The sequence below is a fragment of the Phacochoerus africanus genome, chromosome X, assembly GCF_016906955.1.
Source record: "Phacochoerus africanus isolate WHEZ1 chromosome X, ROS_Pafr_v1, whole genome shotgun sequence".
Taxonomy (NCBI): Eukaryota; Metazoa; Chordata; class Mammalia; order Artiodactyla; family Suidae; genus Phacochoerus; species Phacochoerus africanus.
In genome coordinates, this window is record NC_062560.1 from 101,128,227 (window position 1) to 101,153,299 (window position 25,073).

At 38.0% G+C, this 25,073-nt stretch overlaps 1 protein-coding gene across 1 annotated transcript in view; it reads left to right on the forward strand.

Moving 5' to 3' along the window:
- The first annotated feature begins 334 nt into the window (after window positions 1-334).
- Window positions 335-25,073, forward strand: part of WDR44 (WD repeat domain 44) — a 71,719-nt gene continuing 46,980 nt past the window's right edge. The window contains exons 1-2 of the mRNA XM_047764470.1: window positions 335-832; window positions 22,310-22,343. Coding sequence (XP_047620426.1) covers window positions 756-832; window positions 22,310-22,343 — 111 coding nt within the window. The 5' untranslated portion in view covers window positions 335-755. The remainder of the gene's footprint in view (window positions 833-22,309; window positions 22,344-25,073) is intronic.

Below are 25,073 nucleotides of genomic sequence, written 5' to 3' on the forward strand. Positions count from 1 at the left end.
AAAAAAGCAGCCCCAAAACACCCTTCTAAAAATACTTCTCTCTGGAACTGTGGAGTTAGTGGGTGAGACACTGCGGGACCAGACCTAGTCCTGGCGTGCTCCACAGAGCCGGAGCACCGCGCCGCTCCTGCGCAGGTTCTAGACTCCTCCCCTCAGGACGCTCATCCCCACCCTTCCCCGCTACTTCCGGCCCTCATCGTACGCCCTCAACGCGCTTGCGCCGTTTTGATAGGCTTCTGGAGTTGAAGAAATCTGAGCGCTGCCTCTCAGGAACCGCCCCCGCCTCCTCTTCGCCCCGCCCACGCTTTACCGGCCCCTCCCGAAATCTCGCGAGGGTAGGTGCGCGTCCGTATTTTGCGGGCAGCTAGCTCTCTCAGCTGCTGTTAATTGCTGCTGCGGGAAGAAATTGGAGCTGCTGTCGTCGGCGCGCCCGCCCTCCCCCACTGAGGAGAGCCACCGCCTCTTCTCTCACTCTCCTTATACACCTATCGCCGGGAGCGGTGGCAACAGCCGTACCTGGACCCACCGCCGCCTTTTCAGGCGGTCGCTCTGCCGGTCATTCCCGCAGCCCGGCAGCTGCCGGCGGCCCCCTGCCCCTCTCCGGCTTCTCACTTAAGATCTTCTATTCCCTCCTCATCCTTGCCCGGGACCCACCTCCCCACGGTCTCGCCCCGGCGGAGGACGAAGAGGAGGAGACGAGAGTCACCCTCCCTCAAGGCGGCGCCGGCCCCCTCACCCGCGGGTGTGTCCTATAAATGGCGTCGGAAAGCGACACCGAGGAATTCTTTGATGCCCCTGAAGATGTGCACCTAGGGGGCGGCTACCCTGTAGGGTAAGTAACGAGCCACGGCCCAGACGCCGGGCGTTGCCGTCCCCCGGCTTCCCCCATGCCTTCCCCCTACACCCCTCCCAGGTCCCGCTGTGTCCGCCACGGCTGCTCTTCTCTGTCTCCTTCGGGCACTTCAGAGTGAGTCGGGGGAGTGTGATCGCCCACTTGGGGCAACTCCCCTCCCCTTTTCCGTGGTGAACGGTCGCAGGGGGTCTTTCGGAGCCCCTCTCTCGTCCAGCTTTCTGCGAGGTGGGACAGTTTACGAACCCGAGAGTCGGAGATCTGTATTTCTGGGGTTCAGAGCTTACCTTTGAAGCATCCGTTTTGGCCTTGGGGACCATAGATTAAAGGAGCCTTAACAAGAGATACGGCATTGCCCATTTTTTTCTTTCTTTTGCCGCTAACTTACCGATTGGTTTCAGAGGTGATTGTCCCTCTCCCTATTTGCCGTCCTCTTTTCGTTGTACAGAAAGAAAAGGAGCGGGGGAAAGATTCGATGTTTACTTAGGACAGCCTTCCAGCTGATGTGCACTAGATCAACAGTATTTTATTAAAAGAGCACCTTACCGTGGGGCAAAGGAAATCGAAGACCAGGTCCTTTACCATTAGAGAGAATGCGGTCTTCAAAGGGTAGTCGGACATAAATGTGCACAACCGACTACAGAGATACAAACGAGTGCTGAGTAATCTGTGGTTAGAAGGGGAGCCACAGCTTTATGCTCTTTATCTAATTTTGCAAGATGTTTTAGTGGTGATTAATACGGGAGATTGTGAGTAGGAAGTACAGGAGTTGTACTGCTTGGGACATCTACTTATCCACTCCTCCACTTTTCAAAGTTGGAATAAGGTTCAAAGCGATTTCGCTGAACTCTTCTATGTACTTGTGTGGAACTGGAGGCAGTGAAGTACATTTTCATGCCGTAAGAACTTGAGAATTGGTGAAATTTGTATGTTAATGTAAGTCACTAAATGGTTCTGGGAGTCAACTGCCTTCAAATTGCAAGCTTAGCTGTGGAGGAAATAGCTTAATGCAAATAAAGTTATCTGTATATTCTAGAAGTCATTCTAAAACCCAATATGTGCTATACATAATATATACCCTAAAAGTTACAGCAACACAATCAGAGAAATGTGTGTTGGTAGATCACTGATGAGTGTGTTTCCATCAACCTCCATATCACTGTTAGGGGATTTGGGGGCAGCAGTGGCTGATCTTGAGATGGCATTGACTCTCCTTCAGTATCTGAAACAAGTTTTTTGGTGGATGGTAGAGGATAGAAAATTCACTTAGATTTCCAAATGCATTGGAGTCCCCTGAAATTAAATTTTGGCTTTGTGGTTTTCCCCTTAAAGTAATGAACTATCAATTCAAGTTAAATGAGAGACCTAATCCTTTAGTACTCTGTGTGTGTGTGTGTGTGTGTGTGTGTGTACGGGGGAAGGAAAGAACAATGGACATATTTGATTTAATCAATTTGGAGTTGTGTGAATATTGTTCCTTTTCAGTGAATATAACAAATCTAATTTCAAAGGACAGTTATAGCAGGACCTGTGTAAATTGCCTAGACCAGTACCTACACAGAGAAAGAACTCCAATGTTCAACCTCTTCTCCTTTCTTTCTTAGAATTAGCAGATTTAACTTCATGCAGTGCTTACTTTGGGAGGAAGTATGGAGAACGTGGAGTTATTTAATTTATCTAAACCTTGAATGAGTCATTTTGATAGAATCGATAAGGTCACTTCTTCCCTCATGGAATAATATAGCTTCTCAAGCACTTTGATCCTTTGATATGCTAGGTAAAAAGTGAAAACGTCTCTTGGGACCTAGCCTTCTGATTTTAGCTCTAACCTGCTCAAATATTGAAGGTGTTGAGCTCTGTGGATAAAACTGCTGTCTGTGAATTTCACAACTCCTTCATGTATTAGTGAAGGGATTTGGAAGAGAATTAGACTCATCTGGAGAATTGTATCGCATCTGAAAAGAACCAGCAGTACTGGGAGGACTGCATGAGGTTGGCATCTTCAACATTTCCTCTATCCTTTGTGACAGTTTTTGTCATTTGCATAAGGTACTGTGAGACTTGGCTGGGTAACTAACAGCCTAGAAATGTAGTGAGAAATCTTGATTTATGGGAACATGTGGTGTCATTAGATATCTGGTCATTAGAAATATCTCCTCTCCCTTGAGATGAGCTGGAAGTAGCACACCATGTAATCTCTAAGAGGTTAGAAGACTGAGTTTGGGCACTTTAAGAAATGTTCCTTGCACAGCCTGTTCTGCAGTACACAGACCATTTCTCCAAATTGTAGTAAACTGAGTAGGCAGTTGAGAGTTAAAATGTTTTGTTAATCTGAAGAATCCATGTAAACAATCCATTTCCTAAAATTGATTTATTTCTTCTTTTCCCCCTCCAATGGTGTCTTCACCTTTGTTATTCTACTCTTTGAAAGCAAATTTAAAAAATTGTTTTAAATATAGTTGACTTACAGTGCTGTGCCGATTTCTGCTGTATGAAAGCAAATTTAATAAGTTAAAAATTAGCCTAGTTTTTAATAGAAAGACTTGGTTCAAATGCAACCTACTTTTCCACATTGGCAGATCATCTCCACTTGTCCAGCTTTGCAATATACACCACAGTTATAATGCTTTACTTTGATATTTTAGGTCAGGTTTCCTTATTCTTTTTTTTTTTTTTTGTCTTTTTGCTATTTCTTTGGGCCGCTTCCGCGGCATATGGAGGTTCCCAGGCTAGGGGTCGAATCGAAGCTGTAGCCACCGGCCTACGCCAGAGCCACAGCAACGCGGGATCCGAGCCGCGTCTGCAACCTACACCACAGCTCATGGCAACGCCGGATCCTTAACCCACTGAGCAAGAGCAGGGATCGAACCCGCAACCTCATGGTTCCTAGTCGGATTCGTTAACCACTGCACCACAACGGGAACTCCAGGTTTCCTTATTCTTAATCTCTGTTTTTATGAGGAACCTTAGGCTCAGAGAGGTTAATGAATTGGCCTAGGAGACACAGTTTGTAAGTGACAGTTGGGATTTGAAACCATTTCTTTAGACTCCTACTCCGGTGTTTTTTTCTAGTACATCATAGCTGCTCCCACACTGTGTGAATGTGTGTGTGTGTGTACGTACAGTTTAACCTCCTCCAAGAGATTCTGGAGTAAGAGCTTTAGGACCAACTTGCTGAATTAAACTGAAGCATGTATTTAAAACTAGCAGTCCAGACTTTTCTGTTCTCTTGGCTAGAAATTCTCACTTTTCTCTTTCAGTAATGTGTATTCTATTTTGTCAGATAGTAATATTATAAGATCATAGCATGTTACAGCTAGAAGGGACATCTAGTTAAATTCCTGCATATAAATGTGAAAGCCAAAGCCTGGAGAGGGAAAGTGACTTTTCTAGGGTGTCATGGCAAATTATTGGCAGTTAGGATTAAGATCCAGATCAATTTCACAGTCGAGGGGTCTTTTCTGCAATCATGCTATCTTTTGATAAAGCAGGAAAGGGAGGAGGAAGTTTGGTGTAGTAGAAAAAAAGCCCTGGATTATGAGTCATTTCATTTCCTCATCTTTAATTTGAGGAGGGTTTAGCAGACTCGATGGTATTTGGTACATGATTCAAGACCTATAGGTTTGAAATTAAGTATTTACTGTATGAAAATTATATATATGTAAATTATACACTTTCCTGCTAACTTGTGTGGATTATACATACACATACTAAAGGCTGACACTAAGAACATGTTATAAAAGTAAATGTGATGGGAGTTCCCTGGTGGCCTAGCGGTTAAGGAGCATTGTCACGGCTGTGGCTCTAGTTACTGCTGTGGCTCTAGTTGCTGCTGTGGCACAGGTTTGATCCCTGGCCCAGGGAACTTTTGCATGCCATGGGCATGGCCAAAAATTTTTAAAAATTTAAAATAAATGTGACATTTTGAACATTTCTTAATTTTTTTGTTGGCGTCCAAAATATTTTTAAGTCCTTGGAAGGAGGGATAGACTGATAACATTTCTGTAGTAGGAAGGGGCAGGAGATCGTTTAGCCCAGCCCTCCCATTTAACTGAAAGAGAAACTTAGGCTCAGAGAGGGGAAGTGACACATTGCTGATTAGTGGCAACTGAGAACTAGAACCCAAGCCTTCTGAGTCCTCATTTATACTGTAATGCCTTGTCTGTAGGAGGGAAAGTATTGCCAGGTATCCCTGCTGTGGGTTCCTGGCACTTACCCTGTTAGGGGGACTCTTAAGATGGTTGACCGCTATCTGCCATGATTCTATTTCGTTCATGCCTTGCTGTCAGGGGACATGGACTGTTGTAGGGTCCTAATTTGCCCACTAATTTTCTCCAAGTCAGGGTGAAAAACGGTGGCAGGATAACTGATCTAAGAACAAGGATGGTTATTTGTTTTGTTTTATTTACTTTTTTAGTTAGTGTCAACCACAGTCATCATTTTGGATTGAAGTTAATGACACAATCTTGATTTTTAAGACAAGAGAAGAGAGATCAAACTGTCCCAAAGACAGTTTGGTCTAAAAAATAAAAAGTTGCATAGCTGCCTTTGTTGAAAACTCAGCTTCTCACTTTACTTAGGTGTCAGAAACATTTCTCTCTGAATTGAAAATTACTTGGGTCCTTAAAAATGGCTGTTCATGGGTTGGTGTTTAAGCACAGATTATATTTAATCATGGATTATATTTGATTGCTATTGACTTTGTGGATTGATAGAAATATATTTACATATGCTGTTTTATCACATCCATGTGACATCATATTGAAGTGGGGGAAAACATTCTGCATATTAACTAGTAAATTCAGGCTCTAAATTTAGTGGCTTCCCACGGTCAGTTTGGTGAGTCATGGAGGTAGGACAGCCCGAAGCAGTACTGCAATTTGGCGGCTCATTTTGAATCTGTACAACCTCCTGTAAACTGAAAACTTTATTCTGTTCTTATGATAACCTGCTTCATAAAATAGGCGAGATAAAATATGACCTTTAAAAGTGTTAAAAAAAAAAAACACCTAGTTTTAGCATGTTGACAATTCAGTGGTGATTCTACAGAACAAAAATAACTTAATTGTTAGTATTTGAGACTTATTGTGTAACCTTTACATTACATGCCAATCCATGTGTTCTCTTTGCTTCATTGTTTTGATTTTGACAAAATCAGGTGAATTTGCCAGGCAAGCCCCTCATACTCTGTTTGTGTCCTCCTCATACTCTGCCTACAGTTCTCGTAATTACTTCCTGGGGTATGTATGTGTAGGAAAGGAGTGTTGATGGCTAGCGCCGGTGGTGATGGAGTAGGTGGTGAAGGTAGCCCCCTAGTAGCCAAGATATAGATTATGAGGTCAGACAAATCACACTATTTGGATACACAGACACAAAGTGAATTAAATAACCCTTTCTGTAAGAGATTAATAGCCCTTAGAGAGATAACTTCAAACAAAATTTAAAGTAATAAAAATTGTAGGTATTTTATGATGCCCTACAGGTATTTAGCTTGAATTGATAATTAATCTACATTTCTGTTTTACACACAGAGCTAAGCTAATTCTTACACTTTCTTTTCACAAGGCCTGTTCTGCTCTAGCTGTCAAGTATTATTCTACTAACAAGCTAAACTTTAATTGGGTGCTTTCCTTACTCTTCTCAGTGGAACCCTGTCTATTCTCTTATTTCAAACTGAGCAGTCTTTGTGTTAGTCTGTCATCTCGTGATTCAAAATTGTGGAAAAAAGTACATGAGACATAATGTGGGCCTTGTACCTGATGGCAACCCCAATGTTTTTCCCCCAGTCGGTATACAAATTTATCTTGGTTACTATAGCAACCAGCCTATCAGTTATTCTTCTAGCTCTTTTGCCTTCTCAGATACTAGGATTACCATATAATCAGGTTCTGCTAAAGCTCTTCAGGTCTTAGCATTTTATTACCAGCTGCAGCTGTCTGGCAGTTTACAGCGTGGCATTCCATTAGGGTCAATTGGTTTTAAGTCCACAAAACCTTTTTGTCTTCAAACATTTTAAGCATACAGACAGAATTTAACAAGAACACGTTTACGAAACATTTTTCTCATACTAATTTTCTTAATTCCATTGTTAGTCATTGTCTTGAAGATTGAATGCATTACATCACTGGCATTCTGTGGTCATCCATTTGTCATATCAGCTAGAATATATTTCAAGATCCAGAGTGACCTTTTAAGAAATATATAAAGATGTTATTTTAGACTCTGTATCATTGCAAACTAGCTAACGTGACTTAAAAATACCTTGATTCATCAGCAACTACCAAATAAATAATCTGGCTTCTAACAAAAATGATGTTATGTAGGTTGTAGAAAGAACTTTTGGACTTTTAATTCTAATTTGAGAGAATAGTTTAAATATTTAATAGAAAAGGTTATCTTTCTTTTGCAGCCTTTGAATAAACGGGAAAAGAAAAGACAAGACAATAGTTGTATGGGTCTTTATTATGTCTATTTACTTGACGAATACATTATTTTTTAATCCTTAAAAACTTCAGAATTCAAATAACTAAAATAGTTTTGTTATAAATGTTTGTCTTGCTCAAAATAAGGAAGTTGAAATATTTAGGATATATAAATTGGTATTTTATACAGTAATTTATATATTAGTGTTTGTGTTAATGTTTGTTTTTGGTGCTCATGCTTGTTAATATTGTAGTAATAGTGTAGTAGTAACTTCTAAATATGCACAATTAATCTCAGGTTAACTGAGGTGTTATTTTAATGATTTAGCCAATATTGGTATCTGTTTCTGTACATAACAATAACATAAGTAATGTTTTTTTAAATCAAAGAATTTTTAAATATTGTGTGTACTTTTCAAACAGTGTTTCTTTCTGAATTAGAATATTATACAGTAAGCTTGTAAGTTTGTGACGTGATTAAATTAAATTTCCTGGCTTGAATTTTTATTTAAAACATGATTTGAATGGTTTCATTTTAAAATTAGTGTATCTCATTCAAAACTCTGGTTAAATTCTGATGATGCCCCAATGAGAACTTTAATTGCATAAATCGACTTAAGAGCAAAAAAGATTTTATTTTATGCACAGGGCACTCATCCTTAAAATTTTTAAAAAGAAGAGGGAGCAGAGGAGAAAATGTTTTTTTTTTAAAAAGGCCAAGGGCAAAGCATGAAATTTTTAGAAACTCTTGATGGAAAACTTTAACAATGTTTTCCAGTAGGCAGACTGTACAAAGTAAGCCATACCTGCATAAAACCTACTTGACCACTACTAATTGTAATAGACTATTCTAGTGCAAACTCATTGAACCGTGGGCATTCTTATGAGCCACAGGTCAAGCTCTCTAGAGAACCAATAAATAGAATATAGAGCTGTATTCAAACCCACTCTCTCAGAAGCAGGCATCCTGGTTACTAAGTAGGCTCAAGAGAAGAAGTGGGAGTGTTCTTTCTCGCAAAGCTCTTGAACTGCAAAGACTAGGCATGGATGAACTTAATATCCATAGTCCTCTTGTAAATTTGTTCCTGAAAGTCTTCATTTAAATTTGGAGACCTAGGAAATCATCTTTCTAGTTATTAGCAGTACTATTAACCATTTGTGTGGTTTTTTTTTTTTAAATCATTATTTTAAAATATGCTCATCTACCCAAATGGCAGGTGGTTTCTCCCAGCCAGGATTCCACCCCACTCACCTCCAGCTTTCTCCTTCCTAGCTGACCTGAATTGAAGGTCATTAGTATAGAGATTGCCCAGCATAATAACTGATTATTCCTTACAACTAAGAAGGAGCAGTGATGGATGAAATATAATGAATGGGTGGATCTTCGGGAAGGTATAAGGGAAAGATTGGTTAAATTGGATATAGCAAATGTATTGGTAAGTGGGATTGGTTTTAGTGTCACAGGTGGGGCAGGTGGTTGGATAAGTGGAGGACAGGTGTGTGAAATGAATAGGTGGCTTGATAAAACTAGTACCTTTGTGAGTGAAAGTGAATGGGTTTGCCAATATTTTGCAATTGGTATTTTATCTTTATTGGATTGGCTTTAGAGATTAGGGCTAATGACTGAGATCAGTCTTTTTTCTTTTAAGTGAACTTTACTATCCCTATTTTATCCCAGGTTGTAGCTCCTGGTTGTTGACTTTTAACCTTCACCTTATTTCCCAGAATAGAGAGAAGTCCTCAGTTGATGTGTAGCAGCTACAAAAGGTTTAGGTGGCTGTAGGGATGGGGAATAGACATGCTCTATGGTGTTTTTCTCCTCTTCACAATTTCTTTTCAAATCTTCACCCCCACCCCACCCTTCCCTCCCATCCCCATACACTCCAGTTCCTATAACAGTGAAGGGAAGAAATGGAGGGGGCTGAGGCAAAGACAGTGGTTTGGATTTATAGGTTCTTTGTAACTTGGGGACATCTTGTACTCAGTAAGTATTAAATGTTAACAGTGAAGCCTTGAGAGGTGTTGCCAGTTATTCTGCAATCATATCAATTCCTTGTTGCCAACTTTCCCCCTCAGGAATAAACGTATTCGCAATAAGAAAGAAATGCTATAGTTCTGCATTTCTATAGAAATTCTATAGGTAATGCTGTACTGTCAGCTAATGTTGGGCATTTGTTTTCACAGTACTTTAATTTATATGATCTGTCCTGATTATCCTGCAGATCTGTAAGATGAGACAATTTTTGTGAGAGGTAGGACAATTATTATGCTAATTTTGCAAATAAAGCTCAGCTCAGAGTGTGTAAGGATCAGCCAGCAAAAGTGGAACTTCACTAATTTGTGGTAATTAGATGATAGTTTTGAATGGAGATGGAAAACATTAGGTTCCTCCCCACTTTTCTAAACTATAAACATTTTGTGATGTTGTTTTTAAATATGAATTATTAGAATGACGAGGCAAACTCTCGCGCCATTTGGGCATGTCTGATTTACTGTTGAGAATGACAAAAAGAAGTATTTTTTATGCTTTTCTTGTTAAGCTTTGATGGAATTGATTATGGTACGGTAGCTAGGTCAGAAAATGACCTTGCTACTGAAAGAACTGGAATCCCAGACACTGCTAACTGCATTTCAAAGAGTGTGTTCTTTGTCCTAAGGGAAAACCCTTCAAGATATGAGACACTTCTGATTTGGGGCTTCTGTGCCTCATCAAAAAGTCTTGCTCTTAGTTTTTTTTTCCTGTAATTATTTTGTAGATTGTTTAGTGAGGCCACTCATTCCCCCCACCTTTTTTTTCCTCCTCAATATAACTCTGATTCATACTTTTGGCTCCAAGCCACTAATTGGAAACATGATATGTTTCTTTTTTTTTTTTTCTCCTTTCCCTTCAAAGATGTTTTCTAGCAGTCACAATGAATACATGTGTTAGTTTTTAATATTTTCCACTGATCAAACCTCTATTGGCTATCAAATTAATGGGAAAAATGCATTCCTAATAGCTAGGTAATTAGAAAAATTACATTCTCAGTAAATAAGGATGAGTAATCTTTTTATTTATTTTTATTACAGTATAGTTGATTTACAGTGTTATGCCAATAATCTCTTTTATAATAAACTTGACCTACTGATTGTTTTATGTAGGTAAACATTCTAGGTAATTTGAGATTTTTCTAGAATATTTATCAAGATTTTAACACATCTTTCATTAAAGACTGCATAAGTAGAAATTTGGTGACATAAAGCGTAGAAGTAGAATTTATAAGCTAAAGTGCTCAATTACTGAAATATGTCCAGTTTTCTATTATTCATGATATTGAGGGAGAACATGAATAATTAAATGTTAAAAATTACACCAAAACCTCAGTTCAGTCATTAGTTTACAGCTTCCCTTCCCATCAAACCTTTTATCATAGATAACAGTAATTTTTTTTGTAATTTAAAAAACAAAATAAATGGTTTGGTTCAATTTTTTGTTCTTATGCCCATCTTTGATGATAAGCAGTAAATCAGGAGAAAAACAAAGAATCTCAAACTCTGAATAAATCAGTTTATTGATAATAGAATTGATTTATTTAAATTTTTTTAAAGGGGGGGTTGTGACAGGTTCTTTAGAGCTCTAATTTTTTTTTTGTCTTTTTGTCTTTTTTGTTGTTGTTGTTGTTGTTGTTGCTATTTCTTGGGCCGCTCCCGCGGCATATGGAGGTTCCCAGGCTAGGGGTTGAATCGGAGCTGTAGCCACCGGCCTACGCCAGAGCCACAGCAACACGGGATCCGAGCTGTGTCTGCAACCTACACCACAGCTCACGGCAACGCCGGATCCTTAACCCACTGAGCAAGACCAGGGATTAAACCTGTGTCCTCATGCATACTAGTCGGATTTGTTACGCCTGAGCCACGACAGGTCATTTTAAAGTGTTGCCACAAAACTTGCTTTCAGAAAACATAGAGCCATTGTGCCAAATTTTCTCACCATCTATTTTTATTAATATAAATGATAAAGTAGTTATGTGGTATTTTAGCTATATTCTGCTTCTCAGCTTTCATAGTATTTAAAATTTTTAATGGTCTTTCAAAGGATGATAAAAATAGTAATTCACATCTTGAGGATTCAGTAAATTTCGTATTAGTTAACTATCATAACTATACTCTGTTTTTTGTTAATTTTGTTAATAAACCAGTATTGCTGTGTATTAGGGAACCCCTCTTATAATTTCAGTGAGCAGTACTGCATATCACATTTTTTTTTTTTTTGGTCTTTTTGCGTTTCCTAGGACCGCTCCTGCAGCATATGGAGGTTCCCAGACTAGGGGTCGAATCAAAACCGTAGCCACCGGCCTACGCCAGAACCATAGCAACTCGGGAATCCGAGCTGCGTCTGCAGCCTACACCAAAGCTCATGGCAATGCTGGATCCTTAACCCACTGAGCAAGGGCAGGGATCAAACCCGCAACCTCATGGTTCCTAGTCGGATTCGTTAACCACTGTGCCATGACGGGAACTCCTGCATATCACATTTTTTAAAACTGTGCACTTAGCATAAGATTTAAAAATAAAACAGTATCTTGTTCTCTAAATTTGAACTGTTATTAATTTTTATTCATCCTGGAGTTTTGTTTTTGATTTTTACTTTGCTTTTGTTGTTTTCCTGCCTGGCCTAAATGGGGGAAGAAATCCTCATGTCAGTGTTTTGTGAGCACCAGGACCCTTCTGATTCTGAGTTTAAACTTAGCTCTTTTCTGTTGGTCTTAGTTTGCCATCAGATCTTCCTTTTTTAGTTTTCTGGGCTTTAATTACCTGTTTATTTTAATAACTAGCCAAAGTTTTATCTATGCTCACCTCTTGTTCACCTCAAGGACCTTAGAATCCCAGCACCTTTGTACAGGCAAGCTATTCTTTGCTCTGCTTGATTCAGTTTGTCGATGTCCTGCTTAAGCTCATCTTACTTTTATATTTTGCAAAGGCAAAAAGAAGAGGTGGATAAAAACAAAAGCTGTAGGGTAATTCTCTGTCAAGCCCTTGGAAGTCACCTTCTTTAAAGAGAAATGTTTGCCAAAAGCCACCAGCTTCATTCCAGCTGACTCACTCTAGACTCCCTCCTTCCGTGTCATTACTCCTTTTTACCTCCTTAGGAGTCTGTCAGGAAGTTTGCAACCTGACAAAAGACTTCAGAGCCAACCACGTTTATTTCTCAGAACCTAAAATAAAAAGTGAGTCCTCTTACTGATAGAAAAAGGAAAGAAGACCTGTTAGTCCATGTTTCTCAGTTTTGCCCAATTGTGTTGGTATATTCTTTTCACATAGTATAATGAGAAGTCTGAAGTGGGAATGTTAAATGTGAGATCACTCTTGTATTTTGTGTGCTTTAGGTAGTGGGTCTTTGAGTTCCTAGTTGTTTAGTTGACTGAAGCAGGTGGCAAATGCAGTTTTAGCCTGCACATTCCTTCCTATTCTCAGAAGGCTTACAGATTGTGTTTGTTTGTTTGTTTTTCAGATAACCCTCAGGTAACAGGTAAGAGACACATCATACCCAAAAGGCAGAAGGATCTGTCTGTAGCTAAAGGGTGAGAAACTAGAGATGGGATGGTATGTGGGATCTGGCTCTTTGAAACTACAGAAATTCAGTATTCTTTTTAAAAGGTAGACTTAAATGGTACCATAATTTTAGGTTCTGATTACCCTAAAGCCATAGTTCACTGTGATGTTTTGAGTTTAAAGTTGGAAAAGGTGATCCAATGATTGCCTTGAGAGAAACCACTCCCCAAAATTCTGAAAAACCAAGTTAGACTCCTATGATAGTCAAGCCATATCAATACCTGATTTCAAAATGTGGGTTTTTTGCAGTAAGACAGGCAAAGGAATGCAACTAGCTTCTATTTGGGGAGTCTAATCTATATGAGTTTTTAGTACACACTTGTATTGATTGCCATTCAAATCTAGGAGCTATTATTGGTGCTTCAAATTGTGGGAGGATGTTGAGATCATGTATTGACAGAATTGAAAGCAAATTCTACCTTGTATTGGAGAAGGCTCATCAGCTTTTTGATTGAAAAAGAAATAATGTATCAGAAATATTTCTTATATCCCTTTTATAAAGTGAAGTGTCCTAAAATGACTTTGTAAATATAGTAGCTGAATCCCTTTTTAATTACAACTTAATTTTTTTGTGTGTGACTGTGGCATGCAGAAGTTCCCAGGCCAGGGATTGAACCTGATCCATAGCAGTAACAATGCAAGGTCCTTAACCTCTAGGCCACCAGGGAACTCCAGTGACAACGTAATTTTAATTGATATTTATCCAGAAAGTTGGCTGTTGATGTTTATTTGACCTGTATAGGTTAACTTCATTTTCAACCTGAGGATAGTTTCAAAATGATATAAATATCTTCATAAATAATGGTTATAAGTCCATTTACATACCTAGAGATTTATCAGTTTGTTACAGTAACCATCTAGTTTTTGTTCCTTTGTGGGGTTCAAGCTAAAGCAAAATAATGAGGCTGTTAATGCACCTTCCTCTCTTCACTGAGTGTTTTTGAAAAGTTTACATAATAGCATATATGCAATATTTGCATTTGGGCATATCCACCGAATGCATTGTGTGGAAAAGCTTTGAAATCACACGTGCAGTTTTTCTCCCAGTCAGTAAATGCTGTTGAATAGATTAATATATATTTTTTAATTTATTTTTTTATTATTTTTTTCTTTTTACAGCCGCATCTGCAGCATATGGAAGTTCCCGGGCTAGGGGTCGAATCAGAGCTGCAGCTGCCAGCCTACACCACAGCCATGGCAACACTGGATCCGAGCCACATCTGTGATCTACGCCACAGCTTGTGGCAACACCAGATCCTGAATACACTGAGCAAGGTAAGGGATCAAACCCACATCCTCACAGAAACAACATTGAGTGCTTAACCTGCTGAGCCACAACAGGAATTCCTAGATTAATATTTATACAATGACACTGGCCATACAGTTCCTCCCACTTTGTCCCTTTATCACACATGAGCAGATTAATTATCCACCTAATCAATTTAGGGGTAGGGTAGAGTTGCCAGATAAAAAACAGGGCTCCCAGTTAAATCCCAACTTCATATAAACATTCTTATGCTGAAAATGTATGTGTTGTTTATCTGAAATTGAAATTTAACTGGGTACCTGTATTTGTGGAGACAAGTGGGTATGGGCACAATTGTGAGACTACAGCTGAGTGTGTAGTGACAAGGTAACCTTTACTCTGACAAGAATACCTGGACTTTTGAGTGCAATGTTAATTTTAAGAGTCCAACACTTTTTTCTTTGTGAGTGCATCCCTGAAAACAAAGCTCCTAAATAGCAAAACTTAGCTATATTATTTAGAGATACATGGCCTTTTGAAAATGAAAAAGGGAAGAATAAGTTACATCTGGGCTACTGGTTCCCTCTAAGGGAAAGGCAGCAGAATAGGGCACACAGTAGCTGCCCTGATCTTGATGCTGTTCTCATTCTCAGCGGACGTGGCGAGTAACAGTTCATTTTATTTGTTATGCTTCATAATTACCTGTGTATGCTATATTATACACTTGTACATATCTAATATAGAATAACCATTTAAAAGTTAAATTAAAACAGGAGTTTCAATAAAAAGTTAGCTTGGGAGTTCTCTTGTGGTACAGGAGGTTAAGGATCCGGTGTGGTCACTGCAGCAGCTTGGGTCACTTCTGTGGCATGGGTTCAATCCCTAGCCTGGGAAGTTCTGTTCTTGGTGGCATAGCCGAGAGAAAGAGGGAGAGGGAGAGAGAGAGAGAGGGAGGGAGGGAGAAAGAGGAAGTTAGGCTATATGCAAAGTTTCACAGCTTGAACTTTCCAAAAATAAATCCAAAATCTAAAAGGTAAAGATGGATTCATTTCTCTCTTCTCTGGGTTACCTATCCTTAGTTGTTTATATCATTCTACTCAGTTTCCGGAACATTCACCAAATTGGTTTCTCTCTTTCAGATATGTTCTATTTTTGTCAGTGTTTCTTTTAAAATGTGGTATCCCAATGATACATGATACTCTTAAGTGTGTTCTTATCAGTGAGAAGTAGAGTAGAATTTACCACTCACTTTGCCTGGATATAAAAGTTCTGTTAATTCAGCCTAAAATCACAATAGTTCTTTCAGCAGTCATAGCACAGCTTCTAGTGTCTGAGCAATCAACAGAAATACCTAAATGTTCTCATGTGATTTATTGTTAAGTTATATCTCCCCAGTCATGCATTTTCCATTTATCCCTGTTACATTACATTCTGTTAAGATTTGGCCCTTCGTTCTAACCTGTTGAAATATTTTTGGATACTGTCAGCCAGTATATTCCCCATCCCTCCAACTTTGTGCCATTTGCAAATTTGGCGGACATACCATCAGTGTCCTCATTCAAGACATTAGTTAGAACATCAAGTAGGATAGAGCACAATAAAACTTACTTAATATAGTCTTATGATTTTTTTCATTGATCCATTAATCAGCACACCTTGAGTAATGTTGTTCAATCAGTTACAAACCCACCTAAGTGTGTTCTACCTACATCTCTTTGTTGTCTAAAAGGATAACATGAGAGAATTACAAAATTTAGTGCTTAAATCCAGATTTTTTGTGTGTGTATGGTGTTCCCTTTATATTCTAGGCCAGTAACACTATCAAAATAGGAAATTAGGTTAATCTTGCATGTTTGGCTTTCTGTGAATGCTCACTGACTCTTAGTATCTTTTCCCCACACCTAGGGCCTTTAAACCATTTAACAGTGTGTTTTAGAACTTTACTTGACATTGACATCAAGTGAATCCATTTATAGTTTGTAGCATCTACCTGCTTTCTAGTGTTGACTGATAGAGTATTTTCCTTAACATCTTCTTCCATCCTTTCTGATTCTTCAGAGGTTTTAGATAAGAGATCGAACTCTGTAAATTCTCAGAGTATGCTGGGATATAATTTTGTCTGGGACAGGAGAATTGAACTCATTTAGAGTAACTAGGTATTTTTATCTCCTTGAATGCTTTGGGATTCAATTTCCTCATTCTATAATTTGTTCTTCCCTTTCTGGTTTGACTATCAGTAATCTTAATTGGAAAAAAAGAGAATTGAAGCAGCCTTTTACATTATACTATTTATACACATATAAGCAGATTGCACTTTCACTTTGTTGTTCTTGTTCTGAATATATATAAATTAAAATAATGAAAACCTCTATCTCTGGTATTTTTTAAAATCATAGCATATTCTGAGCACCTGTCTTTCTGATACTTTTCTTATAGGTCTTTGCACTTTTCCTTGGATGTGTGCCCATTCCATCCTCCAATCTCTTCTGCATGTTTTCCTTTAAAATAGTTCTTAGAACATGACATGTCACCATAGAGATGCAGTCAGCAAAATTCAGTGAGAAAATCTACTGGATGAACACTCTAGTGTGTTTGTTTAAGACTTTTTTTTTTTTTTTTTTTTTTGCTTTTTAGGGCCGCACCTGCAGCATATGGAGGTTCCCAAGCTAGGGGTTGAATTGGAGCTACAGCCGCCAGCCTACACCACAGCTGCTGGCCTACACCACAGCCACAGCAACGCGGGATCCAGGGATCCAAGCTGCATCTTCAACCTATGCCATAACTCAGGGCAACGCTGGATCCCCACCCATTGAGCGAAGCCAGGGATCAAACCCTGCATTCTTGGATTCGTTTCCTCTGTCACAATGGGAACTCCCTTTTTTGTTTGTTTAAGATTATTTTTTAAGAGCAGTTTTAGCTTCACAGCAAAATTAAGAAAGTACTGAGATTTCCCATATACCCCTCCCTCCACACGTGCATAGCCTCCCCCATTAACATTATCAAGGTTCAAACCCACATCCTTGAAGAGACAATGTTGGGTCCTTAACCCACTTAACAGGAACTCTGTTTTTTGTTTTTTTAGTAGAACACCAATACTTGCTTAAAGGAGACCTTATTTTGGAGCTGTTTCAGAAATTGTTTTTCCATATTTAAGTTTAATAGTACCATTGATAGACATTGTTTTCAATTTAAAAACTATGCTGCAAAATCAGAGTTAATGTGTTTATAATTAGTATGAGTATGTTGGAAGTTTTTTTTATGCTATTAGGTGATGAAGTTTAGCCTATTAAAATTATATTTTTGTTCAGCTTTGTTAGAAGCACCTTTTGTATTTCAGTTAAGTTTTGTTAATCAAATATTTAAATGTGTCAAAAATAATTGATTTTAAAATACCCTGTAATAAAAACCTTTGACATGAAAAATGAACTTTTGAACTTCTCATTTTGGTTTGTAAAGGTTTTGTGTAAAGTGGGATAAACTACTAATACTTAAATATGTTTACCTGTTACTTCAGGGTTTTCTTCAAGATTTCTCACTTGTGTGTGGTGTAATAAAAGTTATTTTATGTTTGCATTTAGACTTTTTCTGGGTAAAAGACCTTAACCTTTAAACAGGATGAGTCTGATTTGCTCTATTTAGTATCTACAGAACATTTCGAAGGAATATTTTCGGATAAACTAGATGTATCAGAGTATTACCAGACACTTCTGTGTGTATATGGCTTATGTCCATGTTTCCTATAAGATATCTCAAACTTAAGGGAAATCAGAGGGCATAAAATTTAGATGATTAATCATGATAAAAATATTACATCTTCATTCCCAGACTGTTGAAGAGTGTTAAAATCTCAAAATTATAGAAACTATAAAAACCCTTGCGTAAAGGTCTTGCAGCTAGCTGGTTGGGAAAGCCAAGCATAGAACTTAATTTTCTTGACCTAGTCCCCTATTTCTCCTGTCCCCAAACTCGAACATGAATAGTAATTTTCTTTAGGCACATAATCACTCTGAAATAATATAATGTTATTATCTCTACTTTGAAATTAGAGACTGAGTTACAGAGAAGAGTTCAGTGGTTGTCTGGGAGACCCTCAGAATCTCTGGATTCTTTCTTTACCATACAATTTCATTCCAATCTGGTTCCCCAGCTCAGTGCAGACTAGGAGCAAAAATTAGAAGAGGAGGAGGAGGAAAGCTTTTAAAGGCAGGCAAATGACCAACTGTAAGAAGTGACCACTTCAATTGAGAAGGGAGATGTAAAACTATAAAACAGACATTCCAAGCATAGTAGCCTAGGGTCCTGTAGTCTGAAGGCAAATAAATGCCCTGTACTTTAGGGTCTTGTATTAAAATATAGTGTTGTATTTAAGCATGATAATTATTGAGTCAGTAAGAAAGGGAAAATTGTATATCCTTTGTTTTGTTTAAGAAGGTATTTTCAAGGGAAAGATTGCTGAAATGGCAAGGCTTAGCCTATAATGTGCTTATTTACAAGTTGCCTTTGAAATTTGAAATTAGAAAATGAAATACTTTCAGAAGCTTGGCACTCAAAGTGAAGCTTCATCTCTGGCAATTTTATATATGGAACATTTCATTATTTTATTTCCTAGTAGTGCCAAATCAATTAGGTGTTAATTATAGTTGTTAAAGGCAGATCGAGATTCAGAGCCTTTGACTTAATCAGTTTACTCCAACTCAAGAAGCAATGCTAATTACCTTTCCTTTTCATAGCATCGCTTAGAATATTTTCATAACCATCATCTTTTAAGACCTTACACAGAAAGAAGACAGTATTGCAATGTAGTTTAGAGAGTGGACCCTGGAGTCAGAATGCACAGGGTCGAATTCTGGCCCAGTTATTTACTAGCGGTACAATTTAAATTACCTCATTTGACCCAAGCCTCTGTTTTTTTGTTGTGTAAAATAGAGAAGGTAATATAACTACCTCACTGGAAAGTTGTGAGGACTAAAGAAACTAAAGAAAGTCAAGCCTTAGCACAGTTTTTGGCACATGCTTAATAAATGATGACCATTGTATAAGTATTATTACAAGGCCCCTATTAAGAATACTTCCTGTGGGAATACTAAATAATAATTTTCTGTTTCTTTTGGTGAAACAAATCTATCTTTTCTCCTCTTGGCACATGATGCAAATCATTTTAGCCAACTTTGCAAACTATTAATACGCTTTCACTTTTTACTAGATACTAATGTTCTATAAATGGATGAAAAAAATATATATCACAAAAGAATTCTTGTCTTAAACACTACCCTGTTAAAGACAATTTTAGGCTTAATCAGACTGGACAAAGAAGCTATGAAATGTCTTAACTACCTACCAAGACCTTAGCAACTCTGTAACATTTAAAATATGTTTCAAACGTGTGGCTTTTGTTATTAGTTTTTTGTTTAATGACATCACAAAATGTGAGCAGGATCCCACTTTAATCACCAGCTCAATATAATCTGGTGTTTTTCATGTTCCCTCCTGTTAAATGGGCTGGAGCTTTACGGGGTGTAGGGTAGCTTATCTGTGTTCCAGAAATTGGTCTCAGGCTCCTCACTACTGACAGACTGCCAAAGTCCTTTGGAGAAACTTGGTGACACTCTATTTGTGAGTATCATTGGGGTAATTCAAAGCTACTGAGCAAACTACAACTTATTGTGTGTGCCCCATGTGCTCTCTCACTTAATCCTTATAGTAGTCCTATGAAGTGTAGATGGTTTTACCCCTTTTCCAAAGGATGAGATTGAGGCTTGGAGAAATAAAATTATTTGATCAAGATCACACATAGGGTAAATAGCAGAAACAACATTAAAGCAAGGTGTATCTGCTCAAAAGCACATGCTCTTTTCACTACATTTCCTTGACTCTCAAAAGGAAGTAATAAATTACTCTTTATAGTTTGTGTACAGCTATATGTGAAGCTCCACCAAGAACCAGTCTGGACTATTTCCATGTGTGTCAATAACTGGTCTGTGACTTAGATCCTATGAATAATCAGCCAAAAAGTGCTCTTTATGAAACCAGTTACATTCAAGGGCCTATTCTGATTTTTTTGACAGCTAAAAAACCTGGTTAGATTTCTCAAAGTGGGGGTCATGGGGAAGGCAGATTTTCCTTTCTTTCCTTCTCTACCTCATATAGAGCTTAAGTTTTGTTATTTTTATTTTATTTCCTCTTGTCGCCATACCTCTTTGGCAGGTGATTTTTTTTTTTCCTGATTGGCAATCAGAATATGTGCCAAATGGAAATTTGAGCCTCCTCAAGTTTTTTTGTTTTTGTTTTTTTAAATTTTTGTTATTGTTTTGATTTGCCCTTGTATTATTTACACTCCCTTTGTAAGGAAACTTTGTTCCTCTTTTTAAAAATTGGAACAGCTTTAATCCTAATCACCTCTGGATAAACAGGATTTTGTTACAGAACAGTGTGTGTTTGCCAGGGAAACCAAGTAATTGGGGATATAAAAATTTTCATTGCTGGAAATTGTCCTTTATGAACATGGAATTATATTGTCCAGGTACTACAATTAAGTGGGCAGGCACTATTTTATAACCTACCTTTTTTGTTTTTTAAATGAGCTTTGAAAAACTTCTAAACTAGGACCGTGTCTTAATCATCTTCCTATCTCTACTCCCTGGTACATAGTAGATATTCTGTAAATGTTTATTGAATAAAGGGGTTGATTTTCTGTTGAGTAGGAAAAATGTCTTTTTTAATCACAGTTTTGATTAGTGGTCAAGGACTCCAATACCAAATATGGATTACTCACTTTGGCACATGAAGAGCATGGTAGCAGGACTCAATGCTTCTCTTGGTTCTGCCCCTAACTAAATATGTGACTTTGGGGAAAATTACTTAATTTCTCAGCACCTTAGTTTCTTTATCTATAAAAAGAGGCTCTATGACTAGATGATTTTTTTTTTTTGGTCACACCCACATCATGCAGAGGTTCCCAGGCCAGGGATCGAACCTCCGCCACAGCAGTGACCCAAGCCAGAGCAGTGAGAACACCAGGTCCTTAGCCTCCTAGGCCACCAGGGAACTCCCTGTGACTAGATGATCTTGAAGGTGGCTTTCAACACAAAGTGGTATCATCTGTGACCACTGCATTTAAAAAATTTTAGGAATGGCATATTAATCACTTAAAAGCTTCTTGCTACATAAGCCTGAAATATAGCCTGACAGCTGTAAGGGCCTATGCTTTGAAGCAGATATTAAACTGTTCCTATTTGAAGAAAAATATAAAGGGTGTGAAAATAATTGGTAAAAAGTTACTTTTAAAAGTTATTATGTATAGAGTAGTCTGTGTTTAAGAATAGTTTTACTCCAGTAAAAAAATGAGCTGCAAACAAAAATGGATTATCTCTGGAGTTCCTTGGTGGCCTAGCAGTTAAGAATTCAGCATTCTCACTGTTGTAGCTTGGGTTCATTCCCAGGCCCAGGAACTTCATGCCATGAGTGCGACCAAAAAAAAGGATTCTCTCTCTTCAAAAGCAATGGAAATGTCCTTTGCATATGAAACTTTTCATCCATAGTATAAATCAAAGTACAAATTAAGACAACAATAAGATATACTTTTGCTTGTCAAATTTGTAAACATTAAAAAAATAACAGTTTTGGCAAGAGTGTTAAAAAGCGCAGTAGGAGAATAAATTGATAGAACTGTTCTGGAGGACAATTTGAGAGTTTCTCAAAATATGGAAAGGTATATACTTCTAACCTATAATTCATTTCTAGAGAAATTTATCTTAAATTATATGGGCTTGTGGAAGTTCGCATTGTGGCTCAGCGGTAATGAGCTTGACTAGTATCCATGAGGATGCAGGTTTGATCCTTGGCCTCGCTCAATGAGTTAAGGATCTGGCATTGCCATGAGCCGTGGTGTGCTGTGAGCAGGACGCAGACTAGCTTGACTAGTATCCATGAGGATGCAGGTTTGATCCTTGGCCTCGCTCAATGAGTTAAGGATCTGGCATTGCCATGAGCCGTGGTGTGCTGTGAGCAGGACGCAGACGCGGCTTGGATCCTACGTAGCTGTGGCTGTGGTGTAGGCCAGCAGCTGTAGTTCCTGTTTGACTCCTAGCCTGAAAACTTGCATATGCTGCGAATGCAGCCCTAAGAAGACATATAGTGTATAGAAATATTTCCTTTCTCATCTCCACTATTTAATGTCTCCTTGCTTTTATCTCTAAACAGGTCTCCAGGAAAGGTTGGGACTTCAACATTAAAGGTAAGTTGTGCTTTCTGAGAGTTAGAAGTATGTTTCTACAAATCATATATACTTTTCATTCATTTTTCTCTTTTATGTAATTCTTTGTTTTCTGTTTTTACTTTCTAATACTCATTTTTTATTAAGCAATATTATCATTGTATTTTACTCTAGATGTGATTAGGTACTCTAGAAATACCTACTTAAATATTGTAAGCAAGGGACTATAAGTATTTTTTAAATTTCTGCTAATTTTTATTTGGTTTATAATTTTTAGAATAAAAGAACACTGTAAAATACTTGTGTGTGTGTTTTAATTGAAAAAGTAATACTTGTATGACAAAAATGTGGAGTAACTAGAACACTTGTATACTTCTTACAGGCACGTGTATTGGTATAATCGTATATAAAAATCACTCATAGCCATATATCCAAGCAAAGGAGTTTGATATTGAGACGTTATGCCAATGAGAACCATTGAAAATACGAGAATATTACCAAATAGAACTATTTACATCAACTAGAATACATACTATGTGTATGTTTGTGTATGGTTGCATTTGCATGTATGTCTGTACATATGTATGCATAATCTCAAACATGCTGAATTTTTTTGTTCCACTGTCCCTTTATACACATTGGATATTGATCTCCTTGATAAATTGTGGTATATTCATATGGAATAGCTGCACCAGTAGCTGTGAATTAATTAGTTATGCACAATAACATGGATTGAATTTCAACATCATAGTGTTGAATAGGGGAAGAAAAACAAGTCACAGAAAAATACATGCAGTTTGATTCCACTTCTATTAAGTCCAAAAGCATGCAAAATTAAATATATTATTTAGAGATACAAGCATAGTAAAACCGTAAAGAACAGCAAGGGAATGATAAACAAAAAGTTTAGGGTATTAGTCATCTCTGAGGGGGAAAGAATATAATGGAGATGGAGAAGGATGTACAAGAGACTTGAAAGCTAATGGTAATACTGTTCTTTTTCTTAAACTGAGTACATTAGAAAGGTTATGTCATAATTCCTTATTCCTTTTTTTTTTTTTTGGCCATGCCCACAGCATGCCGAAGTTCCCGGGATAGGGACCGAACCCATGCCACAGTAGCAACCCAAGCCACAGTAGTGACAACACCAGATCCTTAACCCACTGAGCCAGCAGGGAATTCTTCTATTCCTTGTATTTATAAAAAATCCTTTTAGGAGTTCCTTAGTGGCCCCGTGGGTCAAGGACTTGGCATTGTCACTGCTGTGACTCGGATTGCTGCTGTGGCACAGGTTTGATCCCTGGCCTGAGAACTTCTACATGCCACAGGCACAGGCAAAAAAAAAAAAAAAAAAAAAATCATGGTTAAATTTTGCTCAGTGCAAAAAAGATGGTTGAAAATGTAGCTTCTGGAGTTCCCATCGTGGCTCAGTGGTTAACAAATCCAACTAGGAACCATGAGGTTTCGGGTTTGATCCCTCACCTCGCTCAGTGGGTTAAGGATCTGGCGTTGCTGTGAGCTGTGGTGTAGGTCGCAGATGCAGCTCAGATCTGGCGTTGCTGTGGCTGTGGCATAGGCCGGTGGCTACAGCTCCGATTAGACCCCCTAGCCTGGGAACCTCCATATGCCGAAGGTGCAGCCCTAGAAAAAGACAAAAAAAAAAGAAAGAAAATGTAGCTTCTATCCTATTCCTCACCCTCCACCTCCCAGTCCCCCTTTTAAAAACCTCTTAGCTCTAAAATATTCTTAGGCTATAACGAATAGGTTTGGGGAATTTATTTTATCTCAGTAATTATAGATTATTTTTAACGAATAAAATTAGAAAATGTACAGATTTAGTAAATAAATATGAAGTTGGGTATTGTTCTTTTTTACTTTTTTATTTTGAAATAATTATAGAGTCACAGGAAGCTGCAAAGATAGTACAGAGAAATCCTGTTATCCTTCACCCATTTTCCCCAGTGGTTATGTTTTAATTATAGTACAGTATCAAAACCAGGAATTTGACATGGTACAATGTAAGTATATAGTTCTGTATCCTTTTATTACATATATTTGTGTAACATCACCACAGTCAAGATACAGATCTATTTTATCACCAGAGATCTCCACTTATAAAGATCACACCCACCACCTTCCCCACATCATCCCTAACCCCAGGCAGCCACTAATCTCTTTTCTGTCTCTATAATTTTGTCATTTGAGAATGTCCTATAAATGGAATCAATCATGTAGTGTATGACCTTTTGAGATTGGCTCAAATGATTGAGATCCATCCAAGTTGTTGCATGTATCAATGGTTTATTCCTTTTTGTTAAGTACTATTCTGTAATATGAATGCACGTGGATAATTGAGTCCTTATGTATAACAGCATTATTTATTGATATCTTAAGCAATCCAAAGAAAAGTTTGATGTAGTCCCAATTTTTGATGACTTTACAGTCTCACAGAGTAGACATATATATAAGAAGGGGTGATATATGAGGTATTGATATTTGTAGACTAGAATAGACCTTAAAGTACTACAAGGAGTTTGGAGGAGGAAGAGAGAATAATCATCAGAGCACTGTTATCTGAAATAGAGAAAAGTTTTGGGGAGGAGGTAGAACTTGTGCTAGGCTTTGAAAATTGGCAGAGATTTGCATAGGTAGATAGAGAAAAACGGGGAGAGTGTTGTATGTTAGGCAGTAGTATGAACTAATTAATATGCAGAGGCAGAGAATTTGCTGGGAGCGTTGAAAGGCTGGGGT